Below are 23,042 nucleotides of genomic sequence, written 5' to 3'. Positions count from 1 at the left end.
TGTAAGAGAAAATGAATATTTAACATTTCTTTTTCTCTGCACTACAGAGATGTATCAGAGTTAATATTGCTTAAGAGTGCTTCTGCTTGTAAGCATGAGTGCCTGAGTGGGCCAGAGACCACTGGAGTTCTATTGCCTAGAACCCACATAACTGAGTAGATATAGCCACATTTTGTAACACCAGTCTTGTAAGGAGCAGAGAGTTTCTGGGACCGATGAAAAATGGCAAACTTCCAGAAATGACTCTGTCTCAATGAATGAAAAGCAGGTGTGCTAGCAATGTTGGGGGGCACACATCATTCTTCTCAAGCCACAACAGATGCACGCATGGGACACCACATCAGCACTCACCACACACACCACGCACTGTAGGTACACACCAAGAAAAGCAATTTTATCTTTTAAAGAATAAATTCAATGATATCAGAAAGAAAACTGAAAAAAATGAAAACAAGTCATAAATTATTTTCACTGCTATTTAAAATACTATTATTTGCAAGGAGGTATTTGGAAACTTCCCTCCCCCCTTAAATTAGCAATATTGTATCTATTCACCACCCCCAAATAGAACCTATGAGGGAAACAAAGTGTATGTTATGAGACACTTTAAAATTAGCAAAGTAAAGGTTGCTTCTCCTTGAAAAGAGAGGAATAGTCTGTATAAATGGTGGAGTAGAGAACTCAATGTGTATTCTTTTGAAAATCTGGTTTTCCCTCCTTATTTGCACAAAAATATCATCAAGTGACATGACTAAATGTAATAAACTTGTAGTTTCCCAAATGGAGTTGTCTGAGAATTTACATTTAACTTCCACTTTAGTGAGATTATAATTTTGTGCCATCATTCTGTCACAGATTTCCTTTCATGGTCCCTTATGTCTAACAAATATCTCCATTTCATTGTAACATTATCTATCTATCTATCTATCTATCTATCTATCATCTATCTATCTATCTATCTATCTATCTATCTATCTATCTATCTATATATGTTTACATATCCTTAAAAACAGCACTACAGGCCCGCAATAAGAAGCTATATCAATACAATTTTATGTTGTTCTGGATCGCAAAAATAGAAGACAAGGTTATGAATTTATTAAAAGTTTTTAAATATCCTATCATATCCAATACATAGTACTAATTGAACAAACAAAAAATTTAGAAACTTATACCCCCAAACTATTTAAACAATACCGTACAAATAATTTTGAAAAATAAAGAGTAGAAAGTGAGGAAAATATGAAGGAAATAGAAAGGAAGGGAGAGAAAGGGAAAATGAGATTTCTCATGTTTCATATGTCATAATCTAAAGACGCTGGACACCTATGGTGAAGTACGTGACCACCATGGAGGAATGCTGGATATCAGGGTTAGGTGGTAAGGGCTGTCTTCTCCATCAACAGCAGAGTATAATCTTTAGAGGACAACATAATGAAGAGCTGACCATTAGATCAGGCTCTAGAGGTGAAAGAAGAGCACACTGGGAAATCTCACAGCAAAGATGCAAGTATATCATGCAAGGCATTGGGGTATGTAGAATATCAGATCATGGACCATGATCTTGAACTCATTGCAATACTCCCACATCAACCTCCCAAGTGCTGGGATTTATATAGATTTGTGTTACTACTCTATGAACCAATGTCATTGTATTGCCTTAGAACCATTTTGGAATCATAAGAAAAATACTCTAAGAGACAGAAGGTCTGTTTCTGGCTGAGGAGTGGACCTTTAAATAAATACACATCAGAACATTAGTCCAGCTCTTCCATCTACCAAACGTATGAACTTGAGAAAACTGAAAGTTCATCAGCTGCTAAATGAAGTTGGTAAGCGCTACTTGGTAGCAATGCTTGAACTCCAGATAGCCTATTTAACAAGTGACGAAAAATAGTATCTAATTTTTGAAGAATGACAATTGGTACTTTTTTTTTTTTTTTTTTTTTTTGGTTTTCTAAGGTAGGGTCTCACTCTAGCTCAGGCTGACCTGGAATTCACTATGTATTCTCAGGGTGCCTTTGAACTCTCAGCGATCCTCCTACCTCTGCCTCCCGAGTGCTGGGATTAAAGGCGTGCACCACCATGCCCGGCTTAATTGCTACTTTTAACCCAGATAAAACTTCAAAATATAAAAATCATTTTTTGATGCTAGTTCTTATGTTAACCCAGCTGACTTGAAGTCACTCTATATCCCAGGCTAGCTTTGAACTCACAGCAGTCTTTGTAGCTCACCTTCCAAGTGCTGTGATTCTAGCACTTTCCTGCACTATGAGGTCTGGCCTTTGGGACCTAGCTTCCTTCTAAATTCCAGAATGACCTCTCGATATTCTATGTCAACAGTTGGTGGTGTCCTTAGCAATAGGCTATTAGCTTTTAGGGCTGATGGGTAACTAAGCCTGCCTTGTTTGGGGGAACTCATAGATGTCTCCACAGCACAGTGTGGGGTTATATGATGAGGCTTCCTCCCACCGTCTCTGGAATCCATCTGCCCAAGTGATTCCCCCACCACCACCACACACACTCTAGCGAGGGTCATATGTATTAATTTGCTGTCCCGGAGATAGGTTTCAATGGTACTAGTTCATGTTGACCTTACTTTTTTGTATATCTCTTCCCACAACCTGTCTTTCCCTCCCCTCATACCCCCCACCCACACTATCTGTCCCTCAAGTTGCCTGTCAAGCTATGCATGTACCTCAATATGTTCCAGGTTAGGAGCTACATATGAGGGAGAACATGTGACATTTGTCTTTCTGTGATTTTGTGAATTCACTTAGTATGATTTTCTTCAAAGACCATCCATGTTCCTGCAAATTTCATATTTTCTTCCCACTGGGTAGAGTTCCATTGTGTACCTATACCATACTTTCACTAAACATTCATCTCTTGATGGGCATCTGAGCTGATTCCAGTTGTTGGCTATTGTGAATAGGGCAGCTAAAACCATGGCTGAGCAGCTGTCTCTGTAGTAAAGAGTAAATTCTTTAGGATATGTGATCAGTAGTGGCAGATCTGGATCAAATGATAGGTCTATTTACAGCTTTTTGAAGAGTGGTCTTATATTTGTCATTTTCAGATTCTTTTGGAGCAAATCATAGATTTCCATTTACTTGGGATCATTTTCCTGAAAATTAATAGCTAGTGTTCTGCTAAGAAGTTTTGCATTTATGTTCATGAGAAATTAAAATAAATGATTTAAAAAGTCTTTTCATCATTCCTTATGCATGCTCTTTCTTTCAGCCTAACTCTGTTGACATTCATTGAATCATTGACAGAATAGGTTAAAGTTTGTCAAATGAAAATTGATAGTACCTAATAGAAAATGATTTTTTTCTATGCAGTAGGATCTAATTTTCACAATTCAAAGTAAAAAAAAAAAATATATCAATGTGCTAGTTTCTGTACACCTTAGGTGGTTTTTGCTTATCTTTCTGAGAAACGTTTTGAAGAGGATATGAATAGATCTCTTGCTTTGCACACTGTATTCATCAAAACTGTAAGCAGAATCTCGAACACTTTTCCTTCCTGCACAAGTGGAGATTTGTCTCCCACTTACAATCTCAGGTCAATGTCTTAGAGCAATTTGCCATAATGGACTGGAAGTGTTTACTACAGAGAAATTGCTAGGGTAAAGCCCTATTTCAAAAATATGACGAGAAGTAACTATGCGGCAATTCAATTATGTTCTGAGAGTCAATCCTCATTTTGGGGATTAGTACCCCATAATGAAAAGGAGTGTAGAGTGACTATAGTATACACGCTCTCTCCCTCTCTCTCTCTCCTCTTTCTCCATCCCTCCACCTAGTCTCCTTGGTAAGTGGATATATTGCTCACTTTCTCATGAGTTTCACAGCCCCTAGAGCTATGGAAATGTCACTAATCCCTGCTGTGATATGTCATGAGAACAGCCATCACTAACTCAGAGGATTTTGTCCCTGAACACTGGCACTTGCACATGCCTTTAATTCTAGCACCTTTGAGGCAGAGATAGGAGGATCCCCAGGAGTTCGAGGCCACCCTGAGATTACACAGGGAATTCCAGGTCATCCTGGGCTACAGTGAGACCATACATACCTCAAAAAACCAGAACAAGCAAACAAAAGAAAAAACCACTCTGTCACTTTATCTGAAGACATGACACTTACCATTTTAGCATGCAATTATCCTCACCTTCTAATATAGTGCCAGTGAAAATTACACTCAATTTTGGGAAATTCTCTTTTCCAAATTTCCCATCTGCTTGGCTCAGTGGATTTCCAACTGATTGCTTTCATAATAGACAACTTCACTGCCTCTTTTCACTTTACCCTATGTCATAAAGGGGAAACCAGCATCTTATTGGTGTAACTACAATTCCTATTCTAAAAATTATAAAAGCTGATCCAAGGTATTTGTTTATACTGACATCCAAGTATTAACAAAGGCCTTGCAAGGAGGAAGAGAGAGAGAGTATGAGAATGGGTGCCACCAGTGTCTACAGCCACCGCAAACAAATTCCACATGCATGTACCACTTTCTACATCTGGCTTTATGTGGTTGTTGAGGAATCAATGCTGGGTCATTAAGCATTGCAGACAAGCACCATAACCACTGAGTCAACTCTGCAGCCCATGACTTCCCTTTTAGACAATATTACTCACCCCTATTACAGCCATCTCTGCATAGCATAAACAAGTGTGGTTCACAGTAGCAGAGAAATCTCAAACTTCCATCCTGGCATGGGTTCTATGTCTCCATCAATAAGACCCTTATTTTGATTTCTGTGTATGGAGGAGTTGCTTCTGTATGCATATTTGAGGACCCTGTGCACACACTAGGACCCTTATATTCCTGAGACCCTCTTAAAAGAAACTAACCCCACAAATTTCTTGGGTCCTCCTTGGACTGGTTACAACAGTGGGTACTAAGTTTCCCTTTACTGTCCTGTGATGGATGATTTTCCCAGAATTCAGTCAATCTTCCTGTTGTAATTGCCTGCAGAAAACTGTCTTCCTTCTGTTGCTAGTCTAAGTTCTCCCGCTCCTCATATGTTGGCCTTCTGGTCCGTCAGATCATTAAATTGGAACAGTGGACTCAAGTCTCCCTTACCTTCATGCTTAGACATCTGGGACACATATATGTGGCCTTAGAGGATATCACCACTTACATTTCCCTGAATTTTTCTCTTCTTTATGTGGATAATGTCTATCTATGTTGAACCTCACCTTCCTAAAACCCTAAAGCTAGAAATTAGCGTTCATCTCAGCTGGCTGAATTGTCTCAGAGCTTCCCAAGTCTAAGAACAAAGGCAGGCATTTTAGGAAAACTGTCTCCTAAGGTTATCTACAACTGAGAGAGAACAATATAAGAGCTTTCTGAGTAGAGGAGGTGACATTTTCTAAGGGTGACTGAGATTGAGAACAAAGGCATCATCTCTTATTTCTAAGGTGGGTGAATGACTCTGTCTGCTATATAAAAGAAAATTTTGTTTAGAAGTTTATTTTATTTACTTGCAAGGAGAGAGAGAGAGAGAACAAGCAATGATATGGGTATGCCAAAGTATTCTGCCACTGCAAAGACATCCAAATGCATGTGCAAGGACACTGTATATTCAAACCCAGGACAGCACGCTTTAGTAGCAAGTGCGTTTAACAACTGAGATATCTCCCCAGCCAGAGCCTGTTTTTGATCCTGGCTGAGATGAAGGAACAAGGCATGCCTCCGAGGTGCTCCGTGTCTGAGAAAAGGGAACCACACAGCTTCATTGAAGTTGCCTGACCTACCTAGAAAGTGAACCTGAGACTTGTCTCTTGCTTTGGAACAACAACAGCTTTGGACAGATCAACAACTGCTCAGCATACGAAGTGCCCTCCAAACACTGGATTGCTAGCCAAGAAAGATTCCTGGAGAAAGGCTGTTTTCAGATGCCCTCTTTCTGATGCCCCCTCTGGTCTGGGGTATTTGAGTTGTCCATCTTATAGAAGTCTGTATATTTTGACATTTTGCAGCACTTTAAGATGCTCTCCCTCCCTCACTCCCAATTAATTCCAGGATCATAAAGTTCCTAGATCCTCCTTGCAAAAGATACCGTGGCACAGGAGGCTCCATCCTCTACATGTAATTATGAGTGAAGTGATACTGAGCACCAACCAATTGAGTTTTCTCAGTTGATAATTATCTAGATACTCATTATAGCTCCCATTTCCTTAAGGAAAGAATTCCCAACTGTTCCTTTCTTATAGATCCCTGAGTGTTCACCTCCTTTGCAAAGTAGGGGTGTCTGTCCAGAGTGCTGGGAATTGGCCAGGCTAAACATGAAGGCAGAGTTCTTAGACAAGGAGGAACATTCATAGAAAAGACATACTGATGCATTCCTTCTCTTCTTCACACAAACTCGGTGCTCTGATGGTGTTTCTGCCCAGAATTATTTCCCTACTTCTGGGAATTGGCTGAGCTGTACATTTTGGCAGATACCAATCTTTTCTTAAAAAGTATGTATTTATTTAGATAGAGAATGGGCAGACAAGAGACTCCAACCACTGCAAACAAATTCAAAATGCTTGTACCACTTTGTGTATCTTGCTTACCTAGGTCCAGGCGAGTTGAAACTGTGATCCCAATCACTTGAAGTAAAGTGACAACTATTAGAGACAAAAATTCTTTCCCACTTTTTTATATTCAAATTTGTCTTTTTTTTTTTTTTTTGGTGTTCTTGTTGCTCTGGAAATGGATCCCATATATACTGACAGAAAGTACTTTGGAAAGTCAGCTGAGATATGCTTAACAGTGGGGGGGAGAAAAGTGAATAAATGTCCAAAAGATCCACTTCATTCTGGGAGGAGTGGCATAGCACGGGCCCCAGATTAATCTGGGTCAGAAATTTGTCTTGGCTTCTTTATTTACTGCCATGAAATATGAGAGTTTTGTGACTTTACAGGAATTCCCTTGCATTGGGTAAGCCTTACTATGAAGTCACGGTTTATTTTCAACAAAATTCACAAGGGTGAATCTGTAATTTTCTACATCCATTCTATTTTGTGGCACTGGATATAAACCAGGGCCTTGCGTATGCTAAGTATACACACTACGATAGAACTCCTTTCCCTACCATTGCACTTCCATTAATTTATTTTTGGTACATTCAGTCACACTTTAAATGTTTCCAAGGCTGATTTTGAAGTCACTTTGTAGCCCAAGTAGACCTCCTCCCTGAAATCATGCATCACAAATACTGGAAAATTCTTTGTACTTAAAGAATGACAAATATAATGATTTTTACAAAATAACTCCCCATTTTGTCTGGCAATTAACTTTATAAATGAAAAGTATGCCAGATAAAATGAAACAAACATAAAAACAGCCAAAATTTTCCTATTAGGTCATGCATCACTTAATTCGGATATGGGGGATTATGTTCCACCTAGGTACATCTTAAAACTTTTAGTTTGTCAAGGGCCAACTTCGTGGATGCAAATCTAATAAGCATTCATATAAACTACCTGTAGCTCAATTAATTTGTTCCCCACAAAAATCTAGCCTGCCCTTAAAATTTGCCAAATTGAACTCAATTAACCACAGCTGTTATACCCTTTGCAGTGTAGCAGTCTCAGAAAAATAAGAACAACCCAGTGGATTCTGTATATTTCACTTCATGGGAATGTCACCCTTCCTTTTGGGAAACTCCAGGAGAATCTGTCCATAGAACACTTGCTTTTAGGTCTCTGTTCTACTGCCTTAAGGGAAGGTAGATATTTTCTTTTTTTCTTTAGGTGTAATTTATTTATTTGCAAGGAGAGAGAGAGAAAGAGAGAGTCAATGGGTACATCCTGGTCTCTTGACACTGCAGACATAGTCTAGATCCATGCACCACCTTGTGCACCTATCTTACAAGGGTGCTGAGAAATTGAAATCACTTGTAAGCAAATGCCTTTAACTGCTAATCCATCACTTCAGATCATCCCCTGCTCTTGTGTGCTATGGGATGATTTATTCCCTCTTTTCCCAACCTTCGTGGTATAGGATTAGTGCTCTGTACCCCAGAATGTGCATTCTTTGGAAATGACATTAAAATTAAGCCGCTAAATTACACTCTTATATAATAGGTTGGAGGAACCATGGATGAAAATATTAGGAAATACAAAGAGATATGCATGAGGGCCTCACACTAAAGAATCATCATTTGAAGATGCAACAAGTATTCATCCCCTCAAAAGCCAGAGACAGGTCTCACAGGAAACATGATGCTGGCATCTTCAGCTTAGGACTCTTGCTTCCTGAACTGTACAGAAATACACGACTATATATTTAAGCCAATCACTCTCTGAAGTTTTCATGGTAAGCTAGCTTGGTAATAAATTGTCCTGAATAGATGCTTCCTTCAGGATTAGCTCTCATTTTGACACAGTTCATAAAGGATGCTATAATGTTAAATTTACTCCTTTGTTGAAGAAGGAATTTCCACGGTAAGGAATGTCTGAATTCAGTCATACAATACCAGGCTCCATGGATTTTAGATTGAAATTGATTCATACACGGTTCTCTCACACTCTACCTCATCACATGCAATATAAGTCCACATGAAGTTGTGGCCAGAATATAAGTAACCAAACAATGTTTGTGGGAGGCAAAATTCATAAATCAATGAAAGATAATGTCTATTGTACATGACAGGATATGCTTTGCTCGTCTTAGTAATTCTAGAGCTGGTTAAAAATAGAAGCCCATTTTTAGGAATAAGCAACTTGTGTGCCTGGTACTCTGAAGGCCGATGCTATTCAGCCAAGGGATACAAAAAAAAAAAAAAACATGTAGCATATAGAAGGTACTTGAACTTAGTATATTTGATATTATGCAAGTTCCATCAAATAACAAGGCAGCCCATAATATTGGATCATAATATTATGTTTTATTCTAGAGTTATTTTTTCTGTTCAAATGTCTTCTTTCTTAATGTTGTGGTATGTCATTTAATGGCCCATCTTCTGTTGGCCTGTCATATGGTCTCCTGTAAATTATGAGGCAGCTTAATTTAAAAATACATCAAATACATTGTCTGGACATTTGCAATATTGAAATTGCCTTGGTTCAGTAAATTTGCCCTTCTTCTCTGCCAATGTTTCTATTTTTATGTGCACCCTAAAAAAGTATGTGATATATTCTTAACTGGACTGTATCACCCCATTTCAAAAGTTCCATGGACGAAGAATGGATCATTTTCTGAGCATTCCTAGGAACAGCATAGAAACTCCCAAACAAAAGACACTCAATTGATACTTGAGAATAAAAGATGCCATAATTGCCTAAATTATTTGAATATAAATATGTTTACATTTTATTTTATTATTTGAAATTTTTTATATAGGAAAGCATTGCAAATTGGTCATATTATGCCCTTCTCTCTTGCCCCAATTCCCCTGAAGTGTCTCCTCAGTGGAAATCTCAGTAATCACTGTGTTAGTCTCTGTTGGGGGCAATGCCTCAGAGCACATCTTTCCAATCTATGGCTCTTCTATTTTTTCTGCCCCCCTCTTTCACAGTGTTCCCTAAGTCTTCAAGGACATGTTATAAGTCTCCCTTAACGTGGAGCTTTCAGTAGCCTCTAATTTCCTGCTTTGATGGGCCTTGAGTCTCCTTAGTGTCCACTGCCCACTCCCTGGAGGAAGACCTCAGGCTAGCATAGAGAGTAGCACTCTTGTTCTGTCTACCACTTCCTTGTAATGTTTCCTGGATGCTAGCACATGTGATAAAGATGACTCTACTTGTGTTAGGCAGCTGGCTTTCTTTTCTTGTCATTCTTATGGGTATGGGTTCTCCTCAGTATTCACTGCCATCTGTAAGAAGTAGATTCTGTAGCCAAGAGTGAAAGTACCTTGGATAAAAGGAAATAAATATAGACACTTAGAATACATTTTCTTGGGTTGGAGAGATGGCTTAGCGGTTAAGCAACAAGAATAGGTGGCCAAGTGTCTCTACAGCAAAAGATGTATTCTTTAGGGGTCATGCCTAGAAGTGGTATAGCTGAATCAAACAGTAGGTCTATTTTTAGATTTTTGAGGAACATACATGCTGATTCCCTTAGTGGCTCTACAAACTTTCATTCCCACAAAAAACAAAAGAAGTTTCCTCCTTCCCCATACCCTCACCTGCTTGTGTGGTCATTCATTTATTTTTGGGGGGGACTTGTTTCCAAGTTGGGGTCTCACTTTCTAGCCCAGCCTGATGCTGAATTCACTATGTTGTCTCAGGCTGGCCTCAAATTCAGTGATCCTCCTGCCTTAAACTCCCAAGTGCTGGGCTTAAATCATTTAATTATTGGATTATAGCCATTCTGACCTGAGTGAGATACAATCTCAAAGTCATTTTAATACACATTTCCCTAATGGCTTAAGAGTTTGTACATCTTTTAGATGTTTTTCTTTTCTTTTCTTTTCTTTTCTTTTCTTTTCTTTTCTTTTCTTTTCTTTTCTTTTCTTTTCTTTTCTTTTCTTTTCTTTTCTTTTCTTTTCTTTTCTTGTCTTCCCTTCCCTTCCCTTCCCTTCCCTTCCCTTCCCTTCCCTTCCCTTCCCTTCCCTTCCCTTCCCTTCCCTTCCCTTCCCTTCCCTTCCCTTCCCTTCCCTTCCCTTCCCTTCCCTTCCCTTCCCTTCCCTTCCCTTCCCTTCCCTTCCCTTCCCTTCCCTTCCCTTCCCTTCCCTTCCCTTCCCTTCCCTTCCCTTCCCTTCCTTTCCTTTCCTTTCCTTTCTTTTCTTTTCTTACTTTTCTGAGGTAAGGTTTCACTCTAGTCTTTCCTGACCTGGAACTCACTCTGTAGTCCCAGGCTGGCCTTGAATTTATGGCAATCCTTCTACCTCTGCCTCCCAAGTGCTGGGAATAAAGGTGTGTGCCACCATGCCCAGCTTTCTTTTCAGAAGTTTACTGGCTGTTTGTACAGCTGCCTTACAAAAAAACCTCACTTTTCACTCCCCTTCCTTAATAATAAAGTGGGATATTTGATCTTTATTGCTTAGCTATTTTGAATTCCTTGTATATTTTAGTTATTGAACCACTGACACATCAAATGTATAGCCGGGGAATATTTTCTCTCATTCTGTACGTTGGATTTCCTTAACGGGACAAGAGATCATAACAATTTTCCTAATTTAATTGTTATCTGTTGTAATATCTCCTTGTCTTTACTAATAAAGATACTAAGTTTATTATAATTGGTTTTCTTTTTCTATTGAACAATTCAGCCAGGTTTTTGTTGATCTTGTTTACTTTTTGGAAGAACTATTTATCTTATCAATTTTTAAAAATCATTTTCCTTATTTATATTTTATTGATTTTTTTCCTGATCTTGATGATTTTATTCTATGTGGTACTTTTCATTTTGGATTGCTCTTGCTTTGCCAAAGCCTTTAGAAGATCAATAATTTATGTATTTGGGAATTTCTCAAGTTTTATACGTTAAGCATTCAGAAAAGCAAGCTTCCCTCTTAGGACTGCGTTCATAAATTCTCACAGGCCCTGGTATGTTGTGTGGTCATGTCTAATCACATCTAGGAAGTCATTTTAATTTCTTCATTGATATCTTCTATAATCCATTTGTTGTTTAGTAGTGTGTGTTGTTTAATATCCAGGAGTTGGTGCTATTTTTCTGTTGTTTCTCTTGTTCTCGATTGATAATTCTATTGCACTGTGTTCAGACATAATAGAGGAAGTTATGTCAATTTTCTGGAATCTGTGGAGACTTTCTTTAGGTCTTAACCAAGTTTTCATGAGATGCTGAGAAGAATGGATGGAATGTTCTGTAGACATCTGTTAAATCCGTTTCGTAAATGATACTTAGCTACATTGTTTTTCTATTTACATAGTCTGTCTATTGATGAAACAGGGTATTAAATTCACACACTAATACTGTCTTGGAGTTTGTTTCTGATTTAACATCTAGTACATTTTGCTTCACAAAATTTGGTGCATCTGTGTCTGGTGCATATGTGTTTATGACATAATATTCTCTTATTGAACTGTTCCATTGATGAGTCAAAAGACTCCATACTATGCCCTCCAGGTTTTGAGTTTCCATTGAAAAATCAAATGTAATTCTGATGAACTTACCTTTATAAGTGATGAGCTATTTTTCTGATGTAGCTTTTCATACTATTTATTTCTTTTTTTTCTGTGTTTAGTGACATGGGGAGTTTCTTCTCTGTCCTGTCTATTTGGTGTGCTGTGTGCCTCCTGGGTGTACCTCTGTTTCATAAGTTTCATAAAATTTTCCTCTATCATTTTACTGAAGATACATTTTATGCCCTTGGCCTGTAGTTCTTCCCTTTTCAATGGCCATGATTTGAATATTTGGTCTCTTTAAGGTTTCCCACATTTCCATCATGTTATGTCTTTATGGTTCTGTAGAACTTGCTATTGATATTTGGCCCCTCATAATCTCCCTCTGTTTTTTTCTTCAAGCCATGCTGGTCTGTTCTTCACATTATCTATTCTGTTGGCAAGGCTTGGAGCCTATTAAATGAATTATTTGATTTTAGAAATTCATTAGACTAGTCTTCAGTCTCTCCATCTCTTTATTGGATTCCGTTTTCATTTATTGGTTTGACTTTTATATTTGTCTGTTTGGAATTTGTTCCAGCATTTGATCATGTCCTCTTTGAGTTCTACTGAGTTCTTGTTTCTTTCATTTCTCTACTGAGATTTTTTGCTATTTTTGTTCACTTTCATTCAGCCATTTGTTTCATGGCATCATTAAGTTGGTCAAATATACTTATCATAATTGCATTTTGGAATTATTTGTCTGAAGTTTCCTCTAAATAGTTTTTATTGGAAGCATACACAATGGGGCTGGCATACTTGATGGAAGTATCTTGCCTTTGTTTGTTTGGTTGGATTTATATTGGGATTTTCCCCTCTGGAAATAGTGCTTAGTCCTGCTGAAAATGCAACACTAGCAATTTTAGTGAAGCCTGTGTTGAGTGGATTTGTCCACATTGATTGGGTTCAGCATTTATGCGCAATCTATCATTGGAACTAGCCTGGGCATGCAGAAATCTGACCATCCTCTTCCTTGGGTGTACAGTCACCATGCAGGTCTGGGCTGGGAAATGTGACAAGCTCAGGCATTCCTAGTGAAGGTGGGTAAACTGCGAAGTGACGCCAATGTCAAATTGCCTAATCCTGGTTTGAGTGGGTCATAGTTGTATGCCAGGGACTGAATGGGCACTTTAGGGGCACTCATCTGGACACTGGACAGCCTACTCAGTGCCCTGGGCTGGGGGAGTGTGACCTAATCAGGGTGGCCATTCTTTACATTGTTATTAACATGCCTATTAAGACATAAGTTGATGGGCTGGAGAGATAGCTTAGCAGTTAAGGTGCATGCCTGCAAATCCAAAGGACTAAGGCTCAATTCCCCAGGACCCAAGTAAGGCAAATGCACAAGGTGTCTTATGGGCTTTGAGTTCATTTGCAGAGACTAGAGTCTCTAGCACTCACATTTTCTCACTCACCTATGTCTTTCTCTCTCTCTCTCTCTCTCTCAAACAAATAAAATAAAATTTACTATAAAAGGTATAAGTTACTCAATTTTATATCACAGAAGACAGAGAAAAGAGGAAAATTAATAGTTACCATATTTTATTTCTTAGTATTCAGTTATTTTATTTTTTAATTTATTGGATTCTGCCATATTTTTAGGAAATCATACATTTAATATACTGCATATTTATTGGTATGGTAAATTTTTCTGCATGTGGGCAGGGATCTGGTCCAGTCATCACAGCAATGCCAAGATAGTTGCCATTTTTACTTAAAGCTTCTATTCTTCTCTTAAATATTCTTCAAAATGATTTTAAAATCCACTAGGTTCAGTATTATTTCCATGGCCATAAGTTATCACTTTTTCATCTTTATGGATTCAGTGAAGCTCTTTGACCTCCTAAGGGACTCATTGCAACAAGGATCAATGTTGGACACCTCAGCTTTTTGAGGAGGTCATATTAGCAATTACTTTAGGTGACTTCCTTCACATAAGCTAAAACACAACGTCTATGTACTTAGAACCTCTCTTAACTATCTCAGCTAATAGTTCTTCATATTTTGGTCCATATGTTTCATCACATTTTCATCATGGATTTTAAATTTCTACAACTTTAACTGCTCTAATGCATCCACATTTGTTTCTGGAAGATCAATATATTCACACCCTTTGGAAACTGGGTATTCTGGATAACATGAATGTTCCTCATCAGGGCTAATGCCATTATTATGAGATATTTTGGCAAGAACGTCATCACAAGTAGAGATGGAGGATAGTATAACTCAAGGTTTTTAAGGAATTTTTTACTATAATTGTTTTGTATTGTAATAGGCCAGAAGCAAATAAATTCTGAGGAATAACCACAAGCACAGCATGGGAAGGGCTCTGTGGTGGTTTGATTGAGGTGTTCTGAATTCTGGGTTCCCAGCTGATGGGGATTTGGGAATTAATGTTTCCTGGAGGAAGTGTATTGTTGGGGGAGCTGTGCTTATGTGTATTATAGCCAGCTTCTCCTTGCCAGTGTTTGGCACACTCTCCTGTTCCTGTTGTCCACCTTATCTTGGCCAGGAGGTGATGTTCACTCTCTGATCATGTTGCCATTTTCCCCTGCCATTATGGAGCTTCCCCTAGAGCCTGTAAGCCAAAATAAATCCTTTTTTTCCCACAAGGTGCTCTTGGTCAGGAGATTTCTGCCAGCAATGTTAACTTGACTTCAATAAGCTCTTTCCTTCTGTGGTTGTCTCTGCTCCTCTGTGACCCTGAGAGCCAACTCCTGTCTGGTGTCATTACTCTCAAACATGGAGCTAATTCTTCTGATACCATGAAATGGCAACTACAATCAGAGGCAGTGGGCATAAGTGAGAGAGAAAAAGGGACAAGAACCCCATCGAGGAGAAAAAATGAGAGGGTATGTTCATGTACAGCAGGGAAATCTCAGTATGACTATAATGAAACCTGCATTTGAGGTTTCTATATAAGGATTGCTATAGGAACTCACGAATCTTCTGTTCTTCTTTTCACTCTGATCATTTTAGAAACTTCTGGAGGAAGTTAGAGTACCCTAAGCCTTCTGCCTGCCAGCCCTGCCTCAGGCATCAACTAGTGTCAGGTCATGAGAGCCACTCACTATGCTGTGCTTCCACTGATGTTACAAATCTCTCTGAGGCCCATGCGAAGGGAACAAAAGAGGTTTTTGTGTTTGTCACTTCCCTTTAAATGTCCTTAGTGCTAACTGATGATAGGAGTTCTTTTGACCTATCCTCTTTGGTGTCCTGAGTCCTGGATACAGGTTGCTGCATGAACACATGCGTTTTTACTTTTAAATTTTATTTTATTTGAGAGACAGCACATGGGTTTTGAGATGCCCCACAGCCCTCATTTGAACTGTGCCTGTCCATTCACACTTAGGATCTCACCTTCAGAAAACCTGGTATAAATAAGCCATGGGATATTCAGCTTTACAGCCCTGCTCTGCATCATCAAGGGATGAAACCAGGGCAGGGTAAGGGTCTTCATTATACCGTCTATGTAGTTAGTGCTAAATAGTCTGTTGAGTTCTTGTGTGGATGACCTTCTTGGCCCCAAACTCAAATCTTTCTCTCTTTAAGATGAGATCTATGGCATCATTAATGGCAACATTCCCTTGAGTCCTCCTAGAGTGAAATGTGGCACATCTGACCATGCCTGTACTTGGTTTCTTAGTTTGATGGCAGGGAACTATGTACACCTGGTATGTGGAATGTGCTTCTCTGGGTCCTCAGGGAACTCACCATGGCCTTTCACCAAAATGAGAAGTCATTTGTGTTTGACATTTGGCTGTAGCAATGCTTAGGCCAGGCTCCACCCCCTCCCCGTTATATTTCAAGAGATGCATGTCTCATTATGTCACTAATCCAAAGGTATAACAGAGCTGCCAAGAAGGGAAGGATTCTGTGTTTTACTTTTCAGTTTAATGGGTACAGGTTTATAGATGTCCCGATACAGGATCATCGGTGGTTGACATGGCATGTGGCTCTTTCTGTTGTCCTGTTAATGGTCATGTTCTTCATATACCTGTAATCCTGCTTGTCAAAGCCAATCTTTGGCCATGCCCACGTCTTCCCAGTTTACATGACAGGGTAAAGCTTTGCGCCCCTCAGAGTATCACACATCATCTTGAATTAGTTCCAGGCAGAGAAAGAAACACTTTCATCTGTTGTCTTAGGTCTTAAAAATCTCAATAAGTTTTACAATTCTCTGAGACCCCAGTGGAAGAAAAGTCATGAGAGATCATTTACACCTTGGTCTGTGACTTTCCAGGGTGATATCAGTTTTCAGGCACCTTGAACTTTTCTCAATACAGCTATATATATACCCTCAGTCCCTACCCCAGGACCCACCCTTGCATCCTTACAGGCCCATGTTTATGTTTGCCTCTTTATTTTTCAAAATTGATTGCTAAAATATCCCATATATTATACATAATAAAATGTTTTAATGTGATGTTCTGTATGTGTGTGTATATATATATATATATATATGTATATATATATATATATATATATATATATATATATATATATATGGAGAGAGAGAGAGATAATGTTATAGATAGTGCAATGTTTAAATTTGAACATACATCTCTATCTCTTTAACCATTTACCATTTCTTTATAGTGAAAATATTGAAAATCTTGTAACATTGTGAAATTATAATAGCTTGTTATCAGTATCCACCAAATGGTGCAAAAGCACACCAGAGCTTCTTCCTAACTACAGCTTGCTACCTTGAGATGAACCCTGTCACATCTCTTCTGCCACCCTATACTCCCAAGCTATTGATCGCTACCATTCTACTCACACCTTCTATGATTTCAAGTGTTAGGGATTTCAAACATGAGAGAGATTGCACAATACTTAAGTGAAATAAGCTAGGCATAGAAAGATTTGTTTTCAGGTCATACATGCAAAAATGTCTTATATTGAAAGAATTTTCTTCCAATTTTAGGTCACTCATGTATAACAAGATTGCCATGTACCTGGACAACAGTTGATGAGATAGGAGCCTTAGAGCCTTACCTCAGCTGTCCACATCTGAGAATGCACCTGGCTAGAGTTTCTGTGACTTTTTTTTTTTTTTTTGTTAAGCAGCATTTGTCTCTTGGAGTTTTCATGTGTCATTCCCTGTACCTTCTATGGGAGGCTTTTGGGAAAGGCTACAACACTCCAATCCCTTGGTTAATAGCACTGCAGACCCTGCCGTGGTCAGGATGTGTTTGTAAGAGTGATGTGCAATGGGGTAGCTGAAGCATGAAGCAGAGATGTCAAGCCAGGTCAAAGCATAATGGTCTACACATTATCTTTGCCAGCCAAGGTTATCCTCTCAAGTAACATCTGGGAAAGTACACATACTTTGTATAGGGAACAAGGTAAGGATTGTGATTTCAAAAGTAATCTTTTGATGATTACTGGCCATAATATTGTCAAGTAATCTATCTTATTTTCTTGTGAAGCAGTTTGTGCTATGCAGCCCAGGCTGGCCTACAGGCTGGCTTCGAACTCAGAATCATCTTACGTCTGTCTCTCTCTTTAACCTCATTTCACATTTACTTTGGCATGTTACTTCCTTATCTCTTGGGATCTGTTTTGCAATAGTATAGCAAATGAATAAATGGCACAATGTCTGCCTCAAGCTTAGAATAGTGCAGCAGTATAGACGTTAGCAGAATTCAAAACTAGAATCTTGTCCAGCTATGCATAATGCTACTCTAATAGACTTAAAAGTCTGCAAGATCTTTTTGTATAAATTCAATGAAACCTGTGGTATAAGATGTAGGTATACAAATACATATAAATCATCCTACATAGTTTTACACAATGAACTTTAAAAATTGGCGGTAACACTTATTTTCATGCAACCTAACAACCTTGTGTTGCAGAATCTTGTTTTCAGAATATGTTGGGCAATGTGCAAGTCCAATGGCATACATTAGGAAAATATAAAACTTGTTTTTACCAATTATTTAATGATATTTAATAGGTATGAGGTTGTTCTTTCTTCAATGTAGGAAAATCAGCATTCCCTTTGAATAGTTCTCATAATCTTCCTCCTGAGTACTATCAAAAATATACATTTTTTTAAAAAAACAGTATTTTGTTTGCACAAAGCGAGACAGAGAGACAAAATTGTATTTGTATGTCTTTGTTCCTCACTCTGAAACAGAGCTCTCAACTAGTTTGAAAAAGTAGATTTAAAATAATGAAAATGTCTTTTAAGAAATATTTTTATTAAATTGCTAGCAGAGAGAGACAGGCATTGGGTAGAAATGGCCACCCCAGGGTCTCTATCCACTGCAAAAAGTCTCCAGATACATGTGCCACTTTGTGCCACTTTGTGCATGGGAACTGGAAATATTGAGCCTGGGTCATCAGGCTTTGCAGGCAAATGCCTTAACCATTGATCCTTAGCCCCAGCCGTTAAATGTATTTTTGAATACTCCAAATTACCTTGATCAGACCATTTACTCTTGGCTTATTAAAAAAAATATCATCTTCCACATATCAAGTAATTCTCTATATTTTAAAAGCCCACCTAATCAAAAGCTGGATAGCTACTCTCATAAAATGAAATCCTCTGAACAGTGGCAGTGTCATTTTCTTCTTGCCATCTCTAGTGCTATTCAATGGGAATGTCTTCCAAAAAGAACTTAATCACTTGATGTTTGAAAAAGAATAATGAAGTTGAGCCTGGGGTGGTGGTGTGCACCTCTAATCCCAGCACTCGGGAGGCAGAGGTAGGTGGATCACCGTGAATTCAAGGCCACCCTGAGACTACATAGTGAATTCCAGGTCAGCCTGGACTACAGTGAGACCCTACCTCGAGAAAAAAGAAGAAGAAGAAAAAGAAGAATGAAGTAATCAGTAGTAAATCAGAGGTAACATTTGTAGCAATTTCTTCCAGTTTTAGCAGACCAAGCAGAACCAAGGTTATAACAATTTTTGGTATTACAAGATAAATGCAACACACATACACACACACACACGCACACACACACACACACACACACACACACACACACATATATATATACATATATATATATATATATATATATATCCAATTATGAATAATCATATCAACACCATGTGAGACCGCATCACATTTCCATGAAAATCACTTTCCCAATGACATGTTACCTTATCCAGCGGTCAAAAGGAAAAAAAAAAATAAAATAAAATACTTCAGGCTTTTACACTGCTTGCAAACCAAACCTTTATTAGTAAAAGTGGTAACACTCAATGCATGTGTCAGGGATAGTATTAAGCAACTTACACTATGAAACAAATTACTGTTCAACAAAATGAATATTTGCAAAATAAATTTTATAAGATAGGTATCTTATATATGCTTTGCACAGGTGTAATCCAAAAGACATAAATTCCCACCTCCATGACATAAAACCTTAACTATTTACAAGGCTGATGGGTCTTCAAAACACAAAGTGAAGAATTTAACTGGGGCACAGCTAGGAGTTGGGATTTCTCCTGGACTTTCAGCTAGCATGACCAATGGCCCTGGCACCAGAGCCATCCCCAGATTCACCTTTCTTCCCTGCTCTCTCTGCCTTTTCTTTAAGAGCCTGCTCATATAGAATAGGGTAGGCATCAGGGGTGGTATCATTCATCTTGGCTAAAGCTTCTAGAACCGTCAGCTTGGTAGTTTCAACATAGGCTCTGGGACCCCAGAGGAACTCATAGCATGGGGGCACACTGCCTGGCACCAGGTGGTACTCTAGGTAACTTTCCTCTACCAGATCTTTGGTGATGATCTTCCGGGGCTCTCCAAAAATGGGGTGCCTTTGCCCTGCATATAGACCCAACAAATTCAGGAATTTCCAGACTTGATGCTCAGTGGCACGGTTGCCATTCAGTAAGACCACACCAAGAAGCATCATCAGCAGACCCTTCTTTGACAAATCTTTTCTGCTTCTGAGATTTTCCCCAGGGGAGAGACCCAGCTTACTAACAAGAGAATAGGAGAGACTACTAGGATTGGCTTGTTTCAACTCTAGGCCATAGATAAACTCCATCTGCTCAGTGGCTCTCCTCAGGATGTCAGGGAAATGCGTCAGGTATTTCCTGCCGATCAACTTCGCCATATCAGCATGCTTGATGGGCTCCTCCTGCTCGTACTTCTCCAGCAGGAAGTGCAGCAACATACTGGCTTTTCTACTGATGGAATTTTTGCCTGTGGGCTGCGGGGAGCCTGCTGCCTGAGACGCGCTTGAACCTTCCTCTTTAGCACCTACAATAGTACCCTCAGCACCTACATCAGAGGCTGCGTCAGGAGACCCAGGGGATGCAGCTCCCTGGAGAGTGCAGGCAGAAAGGGACATGGCAAGGTCGTCGTGGCCAACGGGAGGAGATACTGCTTCCACCTCTGCAGAAGGTTCAGCTCCCTGGACACACTCGATCTGAGCATGTGCCTGGTGATGCTTGGCACGCGAGCGGCCCTTGTTCTTGTGGCCCCTAGGCATGATGGCTGGTCTCACGGACAGCAGGCAGGAATTCAGGCAAGAAACTGCCAAATCTGGAGAGGAGAAATTGACAAAGTGTCAGTATCATGCCTTACCGGATAGAGAGCGAACATGCTTTACATAAGGCATCCTGCCCTAGTTTCCTGGAAGGCAGCTTCTGGAGATACACAATTGTTTTGTTTTTGTGGCCACTCTGCTTCCTGTCAACCTTGCGGAGGAAATAAGAGCTTGTCCGGACAATGCATGATAGCTCAGTTTGTGGTCTCCTGAGACGAGAGCAGGGCATGTGTGCCAGAGTCCCTGTGTTGAGGTGTCTCAGTGCTTCTGGTTTACCTTAAACACTTTTGGCAAGGTCTGGGTCCCCGCTTCCCTCTGCTGCTCTGAATTAAAGCTACAGTCTTTGCCTCTACCACATGGTGTGTGTGGGGGTCGGCGGGGGGGGGGCATAAGAACACTTCACACCTGGCAAATTCAATGGACACCATGCTGTCTAGGCTTTATTTATAAAGCCCCTTCTGCTGTCTTCCAGCACGCACTGCACTCTGAGCGTTCCCGGGTCCTTGGGCAAATCTCCCACTTTGCTGATTTGCCAACCAGCAAGTATTTAGCCCTGCCTTGACCTTTGCGGCCACCATATTGGAGCGACGTGTTTGCTCACCCGCTTCTCATTAAGAATCTTCCCGAGTCTTCAAAACCTCCTCCCCAGTACTTCAGTTGAGTGGCAATCGCCCCCCTCCATGCTACAGTGATAGTCCTCCAAACCCCCCGCCAAGGCCTCCATTCATGGAGAAGACTGCTGGGCCCACACAGGCTGGGGCCTCTGGGCATAACGTCCACATCCGGGAACTCTGGAGAAGAGTCCCAAGGCCGAGAGGCTGCGCCAATGTGGCCGCCGGTTCACAGGGAGGCCTGCCTGGGGTGGTTTTTAGGATCTGTTGTGGGGCTTCCCGGGGTTATATTCATAAGTTAGCTTGCGCCACAAGGCAACTCGAGAGCCCTGGGAAGGTCTCTCACCTCTCCACCGCACAGACACGGCCGCAGGGTACTTCTCTCACCAAGGGCCTCAACCACAGGCGGCTGGATAGGAAATCACAGGCGGCTCGATGGGAAATCAGGACCCCACTTCCGCCTGCCCCATTTATGGGTAGCTGGCTCTTCAAATAGAATACCGGGTGAGGATTTGTGTCAGGCCTTTTTTGTTCCGGGACAGGAGAGTTCTCAAAGAACCCAAGGAAATTAGTTGTCTGGATTTTACATTAGAGAGGGAAGACTTCCCTTTGAGGCAGTTACTGGGATTCAAAACTATCACCTCAGTTTGCTCCCACTCCTCAGTGTGACATCAGAGGGAGCAGTTTTCATTGCTTGGTCCATGCCAATGACCTCCCAACTTTAGTACTGATTTTTTTTAATTTTTATTTATTTATTTGAGAGCGACAGACACAGAGAGAAAGACAGATAGAGAGAGAGAGAATGGGCGCTCTCTGCAAACGAACTTCAGACGCGTGCACCCCCTTGTGCATCTGGCTAACGTGGGACCTGGGGAACCGAGCCTCGAACCGGGGTCCTTAGGCTTCACAGGCAAGCGCTTAACCGCTAAGCCATCTCTCCAGCCCGACCTCCCAACTTTAAATGCATCAAGTTCTATTGGATCTGTCTTATTGTTATGCCTGGGATTCATCACCCTCTTTCCCCTTGTTATCCCATTGCCTTATCTCCACTTCAGTACCTTCCCCTCTTGTGCCCTCTCTTGGTGTTCCTGCAGCTTCCTTTCTTTTCCTTTCCTTTCCTTTCCTTTCCTTTCCTTTCCTTTCCTTTCCTTTCCTTTCCTTTCCTTTCCTTTCCTTTCCTTTCCTTTCCTTTCCTTTCTTCCCTTCCCTTCCCTTTTCCTTTTCCTTTTCCTTTTCCTTTTTTTATTTTTCCCCTCATCTTGCGGCAAGGACTCCCTCTGCAGAACAGGCTGTCTTGAAACTCACTATTCTGGGCATGTCTGGAACATAAGACTCTGTCCTGCTTTACCATCCCCTGTATTATTGTCATTGTTTCGCTGTTTCTGGCAGGGGTCATTTTCCTAATGTGACAGTACATTCGTTTATTTATTTATTTTTGTTTCAGAACAGACCTCTCTGTTATAGGATACCGTTGCAATCCTACATTGTTCAGAGTGGCTGGGATGTCTCAGCTTTGAGGTGGGGCAATGAATCCGAAACTAAATATCTCTGTTTCATCAGAATAATAGTAACAACTAACATAAACATTCAGGTGATGTTTAGAATAAAAAAAAGAAACAATGAATATTGCCATTGATACAATGATTTTGCTCTCCGAACTCACATATTGAAATAGTAGCAAGTGATAAACCTTTGCAAGTACATGAGTGACAAGGGTTGAGTCCTCAGAAATAGAATTAGTGCCATATTAAAAAAAAAATAGATCAATTACTTTCTTATTGATGGGTGAAGATAACCAACCAGAAGCAGTTTCTAGAAGGAAAAGAGTTTAGTTCAGTCTACACTTCCAGATG

At 40.0% G+C, this 23,042-nt stretch overlaps 1 protein-coding gene across 1 annotated transcript; it reads right to left on the bottom strand.

Moving 5' to 3' along the window:
* Window positions 1-19,537: 19,537 nt before the first annotated feature.
* On the bottom strand, window positions 19,538-20,521 carry LOC123456661 (melanoma-associated antigen B4-like). The gene has a single exon (XM_045140529.1). It carries the CDS (start codon window positions 20,519-20,521, stop codon window positions 19,538-19,540), a length of 984 nt encoding a protein of 327 aa, XP_044996464.1.
* Window positions 20,522-23,042: the final 2,521 nt, after the last annotated feature.

Source organism: Jaculus jaculus, chromosome X (assembly GCF_020740685.1).
Source record: "Jaculus jaculus isolate mJacJac1 chromosome X, mJacJac1.mat.Y.cur, whole genome shotgun sequence".
Taxonomy (NCBI): domain Eukaryota; kingdom Metazoa; phylum Chordata; class Mammalia; order Rodentia; family Dipodidae; genus Jaculus; species Jaculus jaculus.
Note: the sequence above shows the minus strand (reverse complement) of the source record. Positions and strands in the feature narration are given on the sequence as shown.